The following is an 18,724-nucleotide window of genomic DNA, read 5'->3' on the forward strand; positions in this document are numbered from 1 at the left end:
ATAATTCACTCATTTACATGATAGCATACTATTTCATGCATCTCGATGTGTTTATCCTTTTTGAAATTATGATGCACATATTTTATTTTTTTACTTGAGCTAGTGTATTATTACTGAACATTCTCTAGGTATGTAGTTGTTGGGTCATCAGTTATGGTGTATTGTAGTCTAGATGTTTGTGACTCCTTGAAATTCATATTGAAACTTAATCCCCGAATGTGGCAGGAGACGGGAGTTTTGAGATGCTGTTTGTCTATGAAGATGGGGCCCTCATGAATAGGATTAGTGCCCAGAGAGCTCTCTAGTCCTTCCACTATGTGGCGTTATAGCAAGAGGATGGTCATTGTGAGCCAGAAAGCTGGCCTGCACCAAATACCAAATCTGTTGACACCTTCATCTTAGACTTTCCAGCCTCCAGAAATGTGGGAAACACATTTCTGCTCTTTGTAAGCACCCAGTTGTCTATGGTAATTTTGCTAGAATTAAGACAATATGTTCAGTTTTAATAGATAATGCCAAATCATTTCCCAAATTGTACCAGTTTGCACACTTACCAGCAATGCTTTAGAAGCTAGTTGCTTTGCATCCTTGTCAACACTCTGTATTTTCTGTCTTTTTAATTTTTGCCATTCTGGTGGGTAAATGGTGACATCTCATTGTGAATTTAATTTGCATTTCCCTATTTAGCAGTGATGTTGAGTACATTTCATATGCTTATTGGCCATTTAGATATTTACTTTTTGTGAAGTGCTTATTTCAGTCTCTTGCTCATTTTTCAGTACAGTTGTCTTTTTCTTACTGATTTGTAGTTCTTTATATAGTCTGGATACGAGCCCTTTGCTGGCTGAGTGTTTTGCAAATATCTTCTCTCTTCAGGCTTGCTTTTTTACTCACTTCATGGTGTCTTGATGAGCAGCAACTCTTAAAGTGAAACCCAATTTATCAACCTTTTCCTTTGTGATTAGTATTTTTGGTAACCTGTTTAATATTCCCTTATGCTGCTACCATGCGCTTTTAAAAATATATATATTTATTTATTCTCTTTTGTTGCCCTTGTTGTTTTATTGTTGCAGTTATTATTGTTGTCAAATAGGACAGAGAGAAATGGAGAGAGGAAGGGAAGAGTAGACACCTGCAGACCTGCTTCACCTCTTGTGAAATGACTTACCTGCAAGTGGGGAGCCTGGGGCTCAAACCAGGATCCTTATGCAACCAGTCCTTGAACTTTGTGCCACGTGTACTTAACCTGCTGCACTACCACCCAACTCCTGCACTTATTCTCCTATAGTTTATTGTGGACACTTGAGTCTTCTCCTAACTCCCTAAATGACACTCCACAAAGTAAAAGACTCTGGGATGGGTGGGGGGAAGAATACAGGTCCAATAAGGATGACAGAGGACCTAGTGGGGGTTGTATTGTTAATGTTGAAAACTGGGAAATGTTCTGAATGTGCAAATTATTGTATTTACTGTTGAATGTAAAACATTAATCTCCCCATAAAGAAATTAAAATAAACAAATGAAAAAAATTGATGCGAGCATGGAATGAAGTAGGTAGAATCCATTAATTTTATGTGGCTACTCAAATGATCCAGCTCTCTCTCTTTCTCTAGACTAGCCTTTGCCCTCTGACCTTGAGGGTCACCTTTATCATAAACTACACGCCCACTTATGCACCCATCTGCCTCTGCACTCTCTGTGCTGCTCCAGTGGCTGGTTCCACACCACATTCATTAGTGCAATTGGATAATGATTCTTAGTGGAACAATCCCTTCCACTTATTTTATCTTCAAGAGATTCTTAGGGCCTTGTTCATCATGTGACTCACTCTGTTCCTGATGCCTGGAACACAGAGGCAGGCACTGCTGCTTTGATGAATTAATGTCTGAGTGATTCAGGCATTGCCTGGGTGACACTTCAACCAGGGACCAGAGAATGTAGGTGTGGTGAAGAGAAGAAAGAACAAGCCTCCCTTATACAGAGGAGGGAGTTGCAAGTACTTATCAAAACCCAGGACCATAACTTCTCATGTTCCTCAAACAGCATCATCTTAGTGGTGATTCATAAACCCCCTCTTCTGCTTCTGTACAATAACATCTTTCTAACTTTGTGTAGGAATTCATTTCCGGGGCGGGGGGGAGCACCTCTGCCTTAGTTACAGAGATTTCTCCTAGTCTTGTCTTAACAGCACCTGAGCGTGAGCAATGTGGGCTTTTATTTTGGGTTCACATGTAGCAGGTGGCTGCTGGAACAGCATTTTCAGAACACAGCTACCTCAAAATATACTCCGACAGCAGGGTAGCTGACATCCCCTTCAGCCTCTCTGCGAAAGCAGGGTTCCCAGCTCTTGCTCTGCAGGCTGCCTTCCAAGCTTGGAATAAAGTGCCATCACCACTTCTGCTCTGTATGGAATAATATTTTCAGTGACTCTGTGGTCAAGCTTCTGAGACTCAAATTCACTTTACCTTGGGAAGATCCATGGCAGAGCTCCACTTTGTGGAAGCTGCCATTGTATTTCTGGTTGGATGCTCACTGAGGGATGAGGCCTGTGGCTAGGAAATGGAGAGGATGGCTTCACTCTAGTCTTTAGACTGCACAGTGGCAGGTGACCAGTTGACCCCAGTCATCTGGCCCTCAACCTGTGTTATATATTCACCAGGGAGAGGGAGTGCACAGCCTTTCAGCTTCTGTAGTGGCAGTAACCTGGGCAACGGCCAGACCTGGCAGAAAAGGGAACTGTAGGATGCTCCCCTAATATAAGTGACTTGGGGTCTAGCCCAGCCAGATGACTTTGACTCCCTGTGCCAAGATGAAGTCTAGGAAGGAAAGACAGCTGCAACTGGGCCATTGACCTCTGGCTTCTACATTTGCATTTCAAAGTGATTATGGAAAAGTAATTGACTTGGAAGGCAGGGTGATAGTCCAAGCAGACTGCCTGGCTGAGCAGAGCCTCAGTGACCACAGCCCAGTAAGCCTGCCTCTTCTCAGGGGAGGGAGAGGGGCATGGTAAGGAAGCCAGACCTCCCTGCAGGGGAAACTCTTTGAAGTCCATGATGGCCTCTTCTAATCAAACTCCCTTCAAGAAGTACTTCATGAGCTTGGTTTGAGGGCATTTCAGAGAGTCAACTTAAATCTTATTAATTTTCAGTTTCCCACTTCCATAACGGAAAGGCAGAAATATGGTGACCATCTTTTTGGAATCCAAACCGGGCAGAACAAAGGACTGTCTGCTAAAATATGGGGCATATCAACATAATCTGGAGAATGCAAAGCTATGGGTCTATTTGGAAGGTTCTAGACAACTGATTAGAAAAGTAGACATGCAGAAACAGAAGGATGACTATGGGATGATCTCACTCTCAGGGAGAAGTTGAAAACAAGATCAGAAGAGAAAACACCAGTAGAACCTGAACTGGAATTGGCGTAGTGCAAAAAAGTAAAAGATTCTGGGGTGGGGGTGGGGGGAGAATACAGGTCCAAGAAGGATGACAGAGGACCTAGTGGGGGTTGTATTGCTATGTGGAAAACTGAAAAATGTTATGCATGTACAAACTATTGTATTTACTGTAGAATATAAAGCATTAATCCCCCAATAAAGAGGTAAAAATTTTAAAAAGTAGGGATTTGAGAAAGAAAAATAGAAAAAAAATTAGTTTATAGCACCTCAGCTGTCATATTTATTGTGGTAACCCTAATCTTCCTAATTACAATTTATGAACCGTTTAAAAAAAAAAGTAGACATGCTTTTGATTTGGATGATGACTTTTGTTTTCTCCTCTGCGGCAACGTAACACTTTATTCTGGGGTTCTGCTAGTGATATTGACACTAGAGACACCGGGAGAGAGCACAACAGGAAAATCAAAATGTCAGTCATCATCTTTCTATCAAACAACAGCACATGGGGGCCAGGCAGTGGCACACCGGGTTAAATGCACTTAGTACAAAGAGTAAGGACTCGTGCAAGGATCCCAGTTTGAGCCCCTGGCTCCCCATCTGCAGGGGGGGGGGTCATTCCACAAGCGGTGAAGCATGTCCACAGGTGTCTATCTTTCTCTCTTGTTCTCAATTTCTTTCTGCCCTATTAAAATACATATATAATATCCACAGGAGCAGTGGATTTGTAGTGCAGGCACCAAGCTCCAGTGATAACCCTGGAGGCAAAACCAAACAACAACAAAAAAACCAGGATGATACTAGGGGAATCAATTAGGTGGTTGGTCTTTTTTTTTTTTTTCCCCTCATCTCTGAAATCTAGGATCCAATGAGTTTGGGTTTGGGGGGGGGGGGTAGTTGAAAGTGTCTGAAATTATCTGGTGTTCTGGCCAAAATTATTAGATTTAGTGACTCTGGAACAAACAAGATGACTTTCATCCCAGGTCTGAGAGAAGTAAGTTTACTTTGTTCCTCAGTGTTTATTGATTCAATCCACCACCAGGCACAAAGGGCTGTAGGAAAGTGGTACCAGGAGAGCTGGACAGGGCAGGAGATGGCCCCTCTTGGTTTACAAGGGAGAATGACATCTCCCATCTCACTGACCCTGAAAAATCATGAACTTGCCTCCCCAGGGCCATAAGACTATGAATGATAGTAAAATGGATCTAGATGACTATCATCTCACTTAGGTTACAAAAAATGACTTTACACTGTCTAATCACAGTGTGTTTGAAATCAGAGAGGCTAGAGAATCAAAGGGTGTTTATGGGAAAGCATGTCCAGTTTCTCCAAATAGCCTTGACCCTCAAGGGCCAGGCTTCCACCCCGACAGCAGGGACACCCTTATCCCACTCTTCACTTCCCTTTGTTTTCTTTCAGTCACCTCTCCAGATACAAAGGAGGTCTCGAAACTTTATATCAGGCTCAACCTGACGCTGTTGACTGGCTACGGAAGGGCAAACGCTAGAAGAAGTCTTTGGTGGTGCTTCTGACACCAAATGTACCAGGGAGAGAGAAACATTAATAGTATAAAGTAAAACTTGGAACTTCAAGGGTCCAGCAGGCCTATAGAAAGGTTTAAAAGTAAACTGTGGACGTGAGCTAACCAGAACTGATAGGAAACCATTATTTTTCCCTAACTAGGATCATAAGCTACAGAGAAAAACAAACAAACAAAAACAAAGGCCATAGAGAACCAGATACAATTTCTTTTTTTTTTATTTTTCAGAGAATTTTAAAGTAGTTCTATTTATCTGGTTTATGAACCAGGACTACAACAAGAAACGAATCAATAGTAAGTACTACATATGACTGGTTCAAGATCTGAGGGGGCTTCGCAAAGACAAGGAAGATTTAAAGCTCCCTTGGTAATAACCCAGTTGAGCGCATGTGATACCATGTGCAATGACCTGGGTTCGATCTCATGCTCCTTACCTGCTGGTCCTCCCACCTCGTGAGTGCTAGAGCAGGTCTGCAGGTGTCTATCTATCTTTATCTACTTCATAGCTCTCAATTTTCTCTGTCTTATCAAATAAAGGGGGGGGGAGGAAATATGGCTGCTAAGAGCAGTGAATTTGTAGTGCTGGCACTGAGCTCCAGTGATAATCCTGGTAGCAATTAAAAAATTATTTTTTTATTTTTTGACCAGAGCACCACTCAGGTCTCTATCAATAGTGCAAGGGATCAAATCTGGGACCTCTCACATGCAAGTCCTATGTCCTGTCTCCCCCCTAGTCCAAGGTGAGAAAAATTTAACCCGGTAGAGGCACTAAGAAGACACTAGAGCTAAGGAGCCAGGCGGTGCTGCACCTCGTTAAGTGCACATAGTACTAGTAAGTATAAGGAATCATGAAAGGATCCGAGTTTGAGCCCCCACGCCCCTCCTGCAGGGGGGAAGCTTTACAAGTAGTGAAGCAGGCCTGTAGGTATCTTTCTCTCTCCCTCTCAATTTCTCTCTGTCCTATCAAAAGTAAATAAATGAATACATTTTTAAAAAAACACAGAAGGAAATACATAGGTGGGTAAGTAAAGAAATGGGCACAAACTTGGGGACAGAATAGTGACATCAAAAAACAAAAACACATAAACTCATTCATTCCAAGTATGCTTTTCCAAGACTATTAACTCCAAGCAGACATCCGCTTTTTCAATTTGTTTGGTGTGAATGATACTAAGTTACCATTACCTTTTCAACTGTTCTTTACTTATTTCTAATTCTAATGCCTTGAAAGGGTCAGCAGCATCTATAGCTGAAAGAAGGTAATTAGCCTGGAAGTTCACTCATGGGCTGCTGGGGCTTCCCTTTCTAAGCCAGAGGAGTGGAGGGCCTGTGCTTGTTTGCTTACAGCGGCCTTAGACTGTAGACGAGGCTTCTCATTGGTTGCTGAGCGGGTCACCAGGGCCCGCCTCTTGGTAGTCTACATTTGCTACTCAGAAGGACTAATCGGTGGCTCTTAAAACCACCATGAATTGGCAAGTTTTCTATTCTTTTAAAGATTTTATTTATTAATGAGAAAGATAGCAGAGAAAGAAACAGACATCACTCTGGTACATCTGCTGCCAGGGTTTGAACTTGGGACCTCCTGCTTGAGAGTTCAATGCTTTATCCACTGCACCACCTCCTGGACCACTGTTACTGACTTTTCAAAGGGAGGTCTTGGTACCTGGCTGACACTGCTGTCTTCTAGAAGTTGACAGACATTTGTCTTGTGGGATAACATCTGACCAGCTGTCGGGATACTTTATTATTCTTGGCTCCGTGAGTGAAACTGCTGTGATTCAAGGTGTGCTCTCCTTAATGGACAAACTAACTGGAGAAGATATCAGCCCTGTGAACATCGTCAATCACAACACCCTTCTCTAGATTGTCTGCAAGTTACCAGGGGCTTGGGTAGGGCTGTGATGTGTTTGTTTGATGGGTGCATCACGGCGTCCTTTTAGTCTCACCCTCTCCCAAGTGCTGTCTTTTGTCCCAGTACCCGCTTCTCGTCATGAAAAATGATGAATAACCCTTGCTAGGAGGCAGATGACCTAACCATCCACTATCCTGTTTTGGGGCTTAACCAGCTTTAGATGCCTGACTCCTCAGTGCTACCGCTCTTTGCCAGTGACAAGACTGGCAGCCTGGAGTGTGCCAAGTTCTTGGCTCTGAATTGCAAAACAAAACAGTATAGGAGGGAATTTGCGAGTTAGCTGATTTGCAAACACTACAAGTCACCGTGTAAACATTTGTCTTTGTGCACCTATTATATTTCCCCGGCAGTGACCTGGATGCCGTCCTTACAGTGTCCGCGTGAGTCGCTTCTCCAGCTAGCTACCGAGGCTCCTTTCCTTCACACTGAAAATGAGCCTGGTTTACCTTGCACTACCATGAAAACAAATGGGTCCCAAATGACAACAGAAAACCTGTTATCAAACAGTAATCCACATAGGCTCTTTGGTAATTATGGTGTGGGTGTTGCCAGTGTCACTCAGAGTCAGCATCAGGTCTGCAGGTGTGTCTAGGAGAATATACAAAGATGCCATTCAAAGGGAGCCAGCCAGGGAATTTAGATTTATAGAAGAAGCCACACTCGCAGGAGGTTGGCTGAGATTCTTCTACATTAAAACTATGTTCAGGGCAGGGGGCACTAGCTCAGCCTGTTAAGCACCAACTTGTATGAGCAAGATCCCTGAGGCTGCAGGTTCTGTCCTGACAATATTTTATGCCAGAGCTGAGCAATAGTCTGGGGTGTGTGTACATCTCAATAAAACTCTAACAGATCCCTCTCTCCACCGTCACTAGTCATCTCCATGAGGAACAACATAGTGGAACCCTCTTATGGGCCACTATAGGACCTAGCCCTCACTGTGGGTCAACATGGGTAGGAATTACCCCGTTTTCCAAAGGGAGATTGTGTCAAAATACTCTGCCATCTTGAGGAAGATGGGTCCTGCAATGAGTGCAGCCTAGAGTGTTCCTAGCTATGACCACAGAATGTGAGCTCAGACCTCCAGGGATGCAAAGGTTATACAGGCTCTTGTGTTGAATATGGGCCACAGATCCAATTGATAGGGTTTACAGTTAACAATACTTATACAATTTTCCCATATTTGGGAGCTACTCTCTTCCCTGATCCACCTTTCTAGTCCTTTTTCCAACTCTGACACCATCTCCACAGACAATACCTTTAGCCCACCTGCATGTTAGCTGCTGGGCAAGTAAAGTTATGGGCCCCCCTAGAATATACCTAGAATAGACCTCTTAGCTTTTTCCAAAATGGAGACCCCAAATCTCATCTGCTATATTCTTACCTTTAGGTTCCTGATTATTCAATAGTTTGTTCTGCTTTCTATCTTAATGCTTTTTCAGCCACCAAGTTGCAGAAGCTACCATGATACCAACTAACTTCCCTGGGCAGATAACCTCACCAATATGTCCTGAAGTCCTGCCTCCCCAGAGCCCTACCCCACTAGGGAAAGAGAGAGATAGGCTGGGAGTAGGATCAACATGACAATGCCCATGTGCATATTGGAGAAGCAATTACAGAAACCAGACCTTTCACTTTTTGAACCCCATAATGATCCTGGGTCTATGTTCCCAGAGGGATAAAGAACAGGAAAGCTTCCAATGGAGGGGACGGGATATGGAAATCTGGTGGTGGGAATTGTACCCCTCTTGTCCTATAGTCTTGCCGATCATTATTAAATAAAAATAAAATAAAAAAGGAAAGAGAGAAATAACTAACATGGGGACCAGGTGGTGGCACACTTTGGTTGAGTGCACGTTACAATACGCAAGGCTCCGGGTTCAAGCCCACAGTCCCCCCCTGCAAGAGGAAAACTTTTTGAGTGGTGAAGCAGAGTTGCAGATCTCTCTTTCTCTCTCTCCCCCTTCCTCTCAATTTTTGGCTGTCTCTATCAAATTAATAAAGATACTAAAAATTAAAAAAAAAACTAGTTTTTAATTGACTGTATATATTTGGCAGGGGAAGCTGGAGGAGAGACCAAGGTATTCCTCCTCCATGTGTGATTTGACTACTGAGCCAGTTTTTCATTCAGTTAAAAAGACAAATGGGGGGTTGGGCAGTAGCACAGCAGATTAAGCACAGGTGGCACAAAGCGCAAGGACTGGCGTAAGGATCCCGGTTTGAGCCCCTGGCTCCCCACCTGCATGGGGGTCGCTTCACAAGCTGTGAAGCAGGTCTGCAGGTGTCTATCTTTCTCTCCCCCTCTCTGTCTTCCCTTCCTCTCTCCATTTCTCTTTGTCCTATCCAATAACAATGGCATTAATAACAATAATAACAGCAAGGGCAACAAAAATGGGGTAGGGGAGACAAATAGAGAGGAGGAGACACCACAGGACTGAGGGCTCCTTCTACTGCCACAGCATCTCCCCTGTGGTTCTAGGGTTCAAACCTGGGCTGTGTGCATGGCAATGAAGACTCTTTACTCAGTGAGCTCTCTTTCTGTCCCCACTAAGTAAGTCTTTAATAAAACAAAACAGAAACAGGTAAAACACTACGTTCAGTTCACTTCCTCCTAGGAACATGTGCATATTCTTTCTATGCATTTAACTCCAAAGGCCAGTTTACTGAATAATCACACCACATATGCCAGACCTGAAGGAATGCATGTGGAGAGCATTCTGACTCTTCTCCACAGGCCAGTAACGCTGACCCTTCTGTGTTCTTTCTATGGAAAGGGGAAGGACTGGAAGCTTGATACGATGGTTAGCTACCAACATCTGGTATGTAGAAAAACCACCGTCTGAACACAGGTGTGCCTTATTCCAGTCTTCTTGCCCCCTCATTCTGCTCAACTACAGAATGAAGTAAAAACTGGAAATGACAAAAGATACTGAAAGGCCACCACAAACACTGTCACTTTCTTCTCCCTGGCTGTCTTAGAAAGAACCTTTCTTGTTCGCTTTTCTGTGACGTTAATTTCCAAGTTGTCAAGATGCAACGTTGAGATTAGGAGTGTTCAGGGTGGCCTGGCCAGAGGTACCAGCTTGCTCAACTAGAACACTGAAATAACCATCTTCTGGTAGAAAAACAAGAGCTATCGTCTTTCTGGTGAAGCTCATTTCAAGACATTGATTGGAAAGAGGAAACACTCAAAGACAGAAAACACCACTCAAAAAAACAAAAAAAAAACTCAACCCAAATATTTTCGTAATACTGTAGGCTTAGAAGCTCTGACCCAAAGTTATCTAATCTAATTCTCACCATAGATTAAATGACGTGAGTCACTGGGGGTGGGGGCACATATCGTGATGGCACACCCGGCAGAACTTACACGTGACCAGATACAACGATCGAGGTTCTGGCCCCTGGTTCCCACCTGTGATGGGGGGCGGGGGTGCTACACCTTCATGGGTGGTGGAGCAGTGTTGCAGGTGTCTCTCTTCCTATCTCTTGTGCTCTATCAAAAACAGGAAGGGGAAAAAAAAACAAAAAACACTGGGAGTCATAGAGTCATGAATGAAGACATGGAGCTCCAGCAATAATTCTGGTGACAATAACAAAACCAGACAAGACAAGAAAGTTCATGCCACCTGTAAAACTTCTATTGAATCCTAACTGCCTGAGAGGCAAGTTGTATGAGTCACTTGGCTGTCGGGGGTTTCTGCAGAGTGCTTGGGAGCACTCTGGAGGGAAAGAGCACGCACACGCAGGTACACCAATGTAAATCAAGTCAGCTCCCGCAGACATAGCCACCTAACCCAGTGGAAGGAATACGCGAGGCCCCAGCCTGCTACAGTGCCGGTCTTCATCAGAAAATATATTTATTATTGATAGTGAAGTACAGACGTCAGTATTCATGATTGAGAAGAGGTTGCTGTCTTAAGCCAAGGTTGCCTTCATGTGGATTAAAAAAAATGCCTTATTTCATTTGCCATCATAAACATTATTCCCATAAAAGAGTTACATTTTCTCTCCTGTTTGTCTTCTTACTTACATGATTCACCAGAAGTTCAAATAAAATAGCTCTTATCTAGTCAAAGGAGAAAGGGAAAAAGATGCCACATCTAGATAATTCCACCCAGCACTGTTGTTCCTCAGAACAATGAGGTTTTCTGCCTCTCTCCTCTCCCAACTCGAATCAGCTTATCTCCTACCACACCCAGCTCCGTTACAGTGGAGCCTGGGTAGCAGAGAAAGTAGAACTTAACATTCAAAAGGGAGGGAGGGCTGCTTTTCTCCTTTAATCGTCACCAATAGGGCTTACTAACACCGTGGCATGTCCGTGATGGAGGATCCTGGGTCCAGGCCTCGCAAAATTGCTGCTGATCAGATTGCGATGAGCTTGTCTTGTATCTCCTCTCCAGTGCTTCCCTTTAAATGAGTTACTTTCTTATTAGGAAAAAAGAAAATGTTCCCCCTCTGGAATTAATGTTGAAGGAGTTTGGCTAGTTCTGAAAGCCGGTTTTATCCTCCCTTTTCAAGTGTGCTCTGCAAGAGAAAGAGAAACATGATTTTTACCATCAGAAGGGAGAGACTTAAAAAAATAAATGACTATCATGATCTAGTATTGCCTTTCAGAACACACACACACACACACACACACACACACACACACACACACACACACACACACACCCTGGTTCCCAGATACCACTGCCTTCAAAGGAGCATGGTTGTTTAAACAAGCCCAATCTCCAAATGAAAACCCGAACCCCAGCACTCCAAGCTGAAGCCCTCAGATGTGCATGGCCTGAATTGTGGGGGTGAAGGGAGTTGGGGCAGGGGGAGGGGGAATCTTGCTATCTGGAAATGTGTGGGAGCATTTCTGGTAGCCACAGTGACTGGGGTGAAAGTGGCTACCATGGCTGCAGAGGTGAGTGGTAGGATGGAGTGAAAGAAATCCCTGAAGGTTCAGAGAGGGGATTGCAACGGAAAAGGCCAAGATTCTCTCCCAGAACCCCCTGTTCACTCTAGATGTTTTCCTGGTGAAAGCTACACATGGAACTATCCCCAAACTGCAGAAATGGTCCTTACATTGTACTTGGTTGCTTACTTTCTGGGTGAGTTAGGAATGGTGGGTGATAGAAAGTATTTTTTTTCTTTTTTCCTTTTTTTAATTTATTTTTTATTGTCACCAGGGTCATTCCTGAGGCTCAGCGGCAGTACTATAAACTCACCACTCCCAGCGGCCATTTTTTCCTTTGTCCTTCTCCCTTATCCCTTTCTGTTTTATTTGATTGACAGAGAGAAATTGAGAGGGGAGGGGAGATAGAGCGCGAAAGAGAAAGACACCTGCAGGTAGGGACAAGGTCTTGAACCTGGGTCCTTGAGCATGGTCTGTGTATGCTCAACTGGGGCACCGCTGCCTGTCCCCAGGGCCTCACACATGGTAAGGCATGTGCTCTACCTACTAAGCTACCTCTGGAGCCCCCAAAAGAATTCATAACTATGTAACTAGATGGGGCAGGTATAGATGGTTTTCACTCTTGAAATCATTAAGACAATATGAACAAGAGACATGATGAGACGAAGATGCAATGGCTTCTCAAGAGACAGGATGAATGGTGGTTCACCAAGAGAAACAGGGAAGTCACAGTGTGGGAATGAAGGAGTCTGGAATGATGGCAAGACATCCCAGACAGAACTACCCAGAAGGAGTTGTAGGCTTGGGAAGAGAGGTCAAGGGTCTTTAGACTCAATAGTTTCAGCTCAAAGATGAGTGAAAATGACTGAAATAGAGAAATGGAAGGATGAACAGACTCTACTGTGTCACAGAAGCAGAGGGTGGACAGATTTACCCTGCAGTGGCCGGGGTGGTAGGTCTCTAGAGCGCACACACACAACTGGGCCAACTACTTCAAGTAGACAGAAATGGCCAGCAAAGACAATGGTTCAGTCAAGGAGGAAGTATGTGAGTAAAACTAGATGCACCTAGAGAAAACAGGAAAGACAGAGCAGAGTAAGCGGACGAGTTGTCTTGGAGAACCAGAGCACAGGGCTTCCCTCATTTAGAACCCTCACTTGTGAGCTCTGTTTTCTTTGGACAGTTAGTGCTGGACAAGCTGAAAACTGAGGACCTATCACTTCAGAGTCAAACTCGGCCACTTTTCCAGTATCAAGGCATCTCATGAATCCTCAAATCCTTGTGACTTGATCAAAAGAAAAGTTTCTCCAATTACCTGAATGGGGAACTGTTTCAATTCCAGATATGTTATAAGTCACTCTCGCCACACCATCACTTATTAATATGAAACAGAAGTCAGTACAAAGCAGGTCCACACTGTATCCATTTAGGGCAATTAGTTACTCAGGAAAATAATGAGTGATGCCACTTTGCATTTGGGGCGGGGATATATTCACTCTTTAGCATGCCAACAGGAACTTTAAGCTCTTACCTTCTTGGTAAGATCACACGGTTGTGTCTCACTCAACAGTTTAAGTCTTATGGTTAGAGGGGTAGCTCTGTGACAATGTACTCTTTTCAAATGTTCTAAAATAACCTACAGTGACCTCAATGTAATTAAAGCAAAAGTTCAAGTGTTTTTCAAGAGTCTAGGGAATCTTATTATTCTCCTTGCAACTCTAATGAACACAGAAGGGTAATGTTTCCCCCCCCCCCAGACAGATTATGTAATGCTAAGAATGGCAAACTGAGCTACCTCTCAGGTTTGAAGATCAGCGGTTCAGTCGACCATAAAGACACTATCAGAACACTTTGAAAAAAGATTTGTTATGGGTCACATAGAAGAGGGAGGAGGGAATTCACATGAGACAGACAGAAAAAGGAGAGAGAGAGAGAAGTCTACACCTCTTTGATACATGATAGCACCTGGGATCAAACCAGGAACCTCAGGCATGCAAGTGTGACACTCTATAGTTGATTCTCAGTCACAGGAATCTCAGACAGCATGGTGATCCAGCCAATGCAGCGCTCAGCTTGTCTTTCTCGAAAACATAGGGACAAGGCAAGTCTATACACATGTGCTCAAACCGAGCCTAGTTGTCACCAAAAAAGACCGGGGGAGAGGGGGAAGGCAGAGGTAGTTAGTTCCATTACTGAATACGGCATCAAGTTGGATTTTGAAAAATGACGAGTTAATTAATTGGCAAGACACTCTGTGTCCCTAGTCTATCACGATTAAGCAACAATGGCCGTTCAAACCCAAACCTAAGGGGTTTCAGCTGGAAAGGCACTTTGGCCTAGTAGTGTCTGTGTCACTTAGGTCCATCCTATGGGCTTGCCCACCATCTCTGCATCTGATTCTGTAAGTAGCTGCTGTTGGGCTGAATTTCAACGCTGCATATGTTTGACGCTGCATAAATTAGCATAGGAAATTCCTTGAAGAATCAGGGAGAAGGTTTGCAAGTCATGAAAAATTGCTTCCTTCATCTGCATGTGGAGAAAGAGATTCCTTGCGTCACTCAGCATTCAGGTATCTGCAGAAACAGCTACCGTAAACAGGCAGGTCAACATGCCACGAGGGAAGAAGGGTTTGGACGCCAAGGCTGGTCTTTTCCCAAGTCTCTCAGATTGCAGCCATGAAGGAAGGAGCAGCTGGCAGCTGGCATTGTTGAACCAGAACTGTGCCCGTGGAGACCAGAGCTGGTGTGCCATTTCCATTTATTATTAAAATGATCTTGACTGTTTGCCTTAAATGTTTTTGTTACACAGCAATCTCGTCAACTGATTTCTGAGTTATAGCTTTCTTGGAGTGTTCACTCTCACAGCACTTTGCCAGCAACTAGCTGTCTCAGTCTATTTAAGGGAAATTATGGGAAAAATAATTGCCATAAAGAGATTAAGAATACTTTCTTTTTCTAAATATGTATAGACATGGGCCCTAGAGGTCAGATCAATGGGGTTTACAGGTAGAGGTATTTATATACTTTTCCCATATTTGGGACCTACCCTCTCCCCTGACCCACCTTTCCAGTCCTATTTCCAAATCTGACATCATCTTTCCAGACAGTACTTTTAGCCCACCTGCATGTTAGCTGTTGGGCTCAGGCCAAAACGAGTAAAGTCATGGGCCCCTTGGAATATATCTAGAATACTACCAGCTTTTTCCAAAATGGAGACCCCAAATTGCATCTGCTCTAGTCTTACCTATAGGTTCTGATCAGTAAAAATTTTGTTCTACTTTATCTTTTATGCTTTTTTAACCACCAAGTTGCAGATATTACCAGGATGCCTTCCTGACCTTCCTTGACAGATGACCTTACCAATGTGTCCTAGAATCCCACCTTCCCAGAGCCCTGCCCCACTAGGGAAAGATTAAAACAGGCTGGGAGTATGGCTCATCCTGCCAAAGCCCATGTCCAGTGGAGAAGCAATCACAGAAGCCAGACCTTCCACCTTCTGCACCCCATAATAATGCTGGGTTCATACTTCCAGATGGATAAAGAATAGGCAAGCTTCCAGTGTAGGAGATGGGATATGGAACTCTGATGGTAGGAATTGTACCTCTGTTATCCCACAACCTTGCCGGTCATTATTAAATCACTAATAAAATGAAAAGAAGCAAAGAGAAAACTTAAAAAAAATCTTTTTACATTCTTGTTTAGATACTTATTTTATTTGATAGGACAGAGAAAAATTGAGAAGGTAAGAGGAGTCAGAGAAGGAGGGGGGGATGGAGAGAGAGACCTATATATAGCACTGCTTCACCATTTGTGAAGCTTCCCCTTCCTGCAGGTAGGCACTGAGGGCTTGAACCCATGTACTGTTGCATTGTAATACTTGTGTTTTACTAGGTGAGCTACTATGTGGACCCACTTTTTGTTTCTTAAGCAGATAACACAGGACTTATTTCTGGCTGAGCATATCTGGCATCTTACCAAGCTTCCAAAAGACCTAATAAAGTTGGTTATGGTGGCTGGAAGGTTTACAGGAGAAAGGCTTGGGGGAAAGAAAATGGGAATCACTCTGGGCTGTTCAGGAATTTTTACTAAGGAAGGGCGGGAAACCTGGGGAGTGGGAGAGAATGGAGATAGGATGGGGGAGTGGGGAATGTCCAAGACAGAATGGGATGACTGAGTGTGAGAGGAGAAAAGTCATCAAGGAATTCAATGTAGGAGAAGGCACTCTTGACGTCAGAAAATCTGACCTGCTGACTGATTTTGTTCTCAGTATCTACCCATCCCCCCCATGCCTCCTCCTGGAATCGCTCTTCTTCTTTCCTGCTTTGGAGGAAAACACAGTTATTAACCTTCTTTTGCCTTGATATGGTCTTTTATTTTTGATGGCAAATGCTCTGTATAATATTCAAATTAATTCGCAAGTAATTGACTGTTTATACAACTCATAGCAACAGACAAAACATTAACACACTGCTGCTTGAATTCTTGAAGGATAAACTCTAGGAAAAAAAAAAAAGCACTGAGAAAAACGAACAGCTATCACCTTAGTTATATTTCTTCTATCAAGAAATATTTGGATTAAAAAAAAAAAAGGAAAATGTCATAGAGCAGCCATTACTCTCACAAACTGGTTTAGAAATGGATTCTTATGATGGAAGAGACTGGGGTAGCAATTTTAAAGTTCAGAATTTACTTTGCTGTGACATAAGTCCAAATTCTGAGAGCTGCCCACTGAAGGAGGAGAAATCTATTATGGGATACTCATGTGTCACAGTGATTATGAGCAGTCCTGTTGGGTGATTAATAAATGTCATTCAGTGATGATGATAAAGGAGTCTTTGAACACAATAAAAACATGTTCCTGTGGGCCTTCTGCAAAAGTTAACCCTCTTGATTAATCTTTGTGCTTCATGAAGGTGGGTGTCTATATCTATCAGAAGCAGTGGCAAGAGGAAAGAGGTCTTGGATGTAGCTTAGGGGAGGGGGACAGGGTGACAGGAGAATAGCAGAGCCAGAACAGGGTTTAGTCAAAAGGGCAAGCTGGTGTCACCTTAGCTAAAGGTGACAGGAAGCCATGTCACCTTAGCTAAATTATCTCTGTCCTTACTCAGGAGTCACATTACACACTTGAGTTCCAATGGACCCAAGAGAAGATGAGAGGAGAGGGGAGGGGAGGGGAGGAAAGGGGAGAGAAGGGGAGAGAAGAGGAGAGAAGAGAACATTTTTAAGGCCTCCTATCTGTTGGTCTGCTTCTAAATTCTGCTTCTAAGACCCCTTCTGTTGCATTGCTTATGGTCTATTTACATAATCACTGTTTTGTTTGCACGGGTTTAATCCCCACTGGTTCCCGCACTTTTTCCTTCTCCCCACCCCTTATCCTACGTACATCCTCTTCCAACCTGACACTTCCGCCTCAGGAGATGTATAAGGACAGGACTGTGATTATAGCTAGATTGAACTGCATTCCCAGTTCTGCCATGAGTCCCTGGTCATCTGTCCCCCACCCGCAAAGCTAGACCGGCACCTATCCTCCCAAGTCATGTTCCCACCTGTCCTTAAGACTAAACAGGGAACTACTTTTCAAAATTCCTACATTCAGGTTCCCAACTTTGGACTCTCTGAGGCAGAATCTCCAGGGATGGAGCAGGGTGTGAATACTGTAAGTAAATTCCCCAGGAAATTCAGGTCTGGACACTGCCCTGTCTATAGATTCCTGAAACTCTCTGGGTACTATTTTTTTTTTTAATGTTTATTTAGTTATTTATCTATTTCCTTTTGTTGCCCCATTGCTTTATTGTTGTAGTTATTCTTGTTGTCGTCATTATTGGATAGGACAGAGAGAAATGGAGAGAGCAGGGAAAGACAGAGTGGGGGGAAAGAGAGACACCTGCAGACCTGCTTCACCACCTGTGAAGCGTCTCGACCCCTGCAGGTGGGGATCGAACTGGGTCCTTATACAGGTCCTTGCACTTTGCGCCACATGCGCTTAATCTGAGATACCAATGCTGGAGACTGCCCAAATAGAAGCATTAACTGTTCTACATAGCCCATGCTCGGGAACTTGTGAGCTAGTCTCTTACATTGGACATGGAGTGGTCCCTAAAATAACAGAGCTGGGTAAAAGGCCCCTTACATTACTTAGCTCTGATTCTTCATACGACAAAGCAGTAGCCTACATCACCATGACTATTTTACAATGTTAGCTACAGCACTGACTGACCATGAACTCCAGCGAGTAAACGTCCGTCTAACTTCTGTACCTTTCTGTCAATGGCAGTAGGATTGGGAAAAAGAGCTGGAGAACACAGATTCATTGCCCCTTAAAAAGCTGGATCATGTGAGTAAACTGAAGGGTGGTGGGGTGTCCCAGAGAGCAGAGGCAATGTAGACTACAGAACAAACTCTCTCTACACTGATCCTCTCTCCTTTACAAAGGGAACTTGGGCATGTTATGGTCTATAAGTGGACAAATACTGCTGACTTCCTAGCTCTCCCTTTCTTCCATAATTTCCTGTGAGGTAGGCGAAGCCAGATTGAATGGGAGTCAGATGTTAATGGCAAGAATAGGCAGCTCAATCTTGGGGTGTTTATAGAAAGTTATGAGGCTGAGCAGGTCTGAGAAATGGAAGACACAGACATCTATCAATCGATGTCCTATATTTTCAGATCTTGTATCTCATATAGCTTAGCCAGTAGCTCTTAAGCCCTAGAAACAATAATTACGGCAATTTAATAACTCTTTACCCTTATGAAGAACATATAACTTAATATACTGGAAGCAGTAGTCAAGTGACTAATGCCAATTCAGAGGAACTGTTTAAGATAGCTGAAGAAAGATTGATGTGAATAAGTAGAGGAAAGGAAAAGTAAGGCGAAGGGATATCCGGAAATTTTCCTATCAGTAAAATCTATTAGTCTACAGAACAATGCCCCCTGGGAGCTTGTGAAAGCCCAAGCTTATGAGTCATTTAAAAGTGGAGTG

The 18,724-nt window shown here is 43.6% G+C and overlaps 1 protein-coding gene across 1 annotated transcript in view; it reads right to left on the minus strand.

The window, feature by feature from the left end:
* Window positions 1-10,682: 10,682 nt before the first annotated feature.
* CHCHD3 (coiled-coil-helix-coiled-coil-helix domain containing 3) overlaps window positions 10,683-18,724 on the minus strand; it is a 346,441-nt gene continuing 338,399 nt past the window's right edge. The window contains exon 8 of the mRNA XM_007529206.3: window positions 10,683-11,370. Coding sequence (XP_007529268.1) covers window positions 11,347-11,370 — 24 coding nt within the window. The 3' untranslated portion in view covers window positions 10,683-11,346. The remainder of the gene's footprint in view (window positions 11,371-18,724) is intronic.

This window comes from Erinaceus europaeus, chromosome 8, assembly GCF_950295315.1.
Source record: "Erinaceus europaeus chromosome 8, mEriEur2.1, whole genome shotgun sequence".
NCBI classification, from domain to species: Eukaryota; Metazoa; Chordata; class Mammalia; order Eulipotyphla; family Erinaceidae; genus Erinaceus; species Erinaceus europaeus.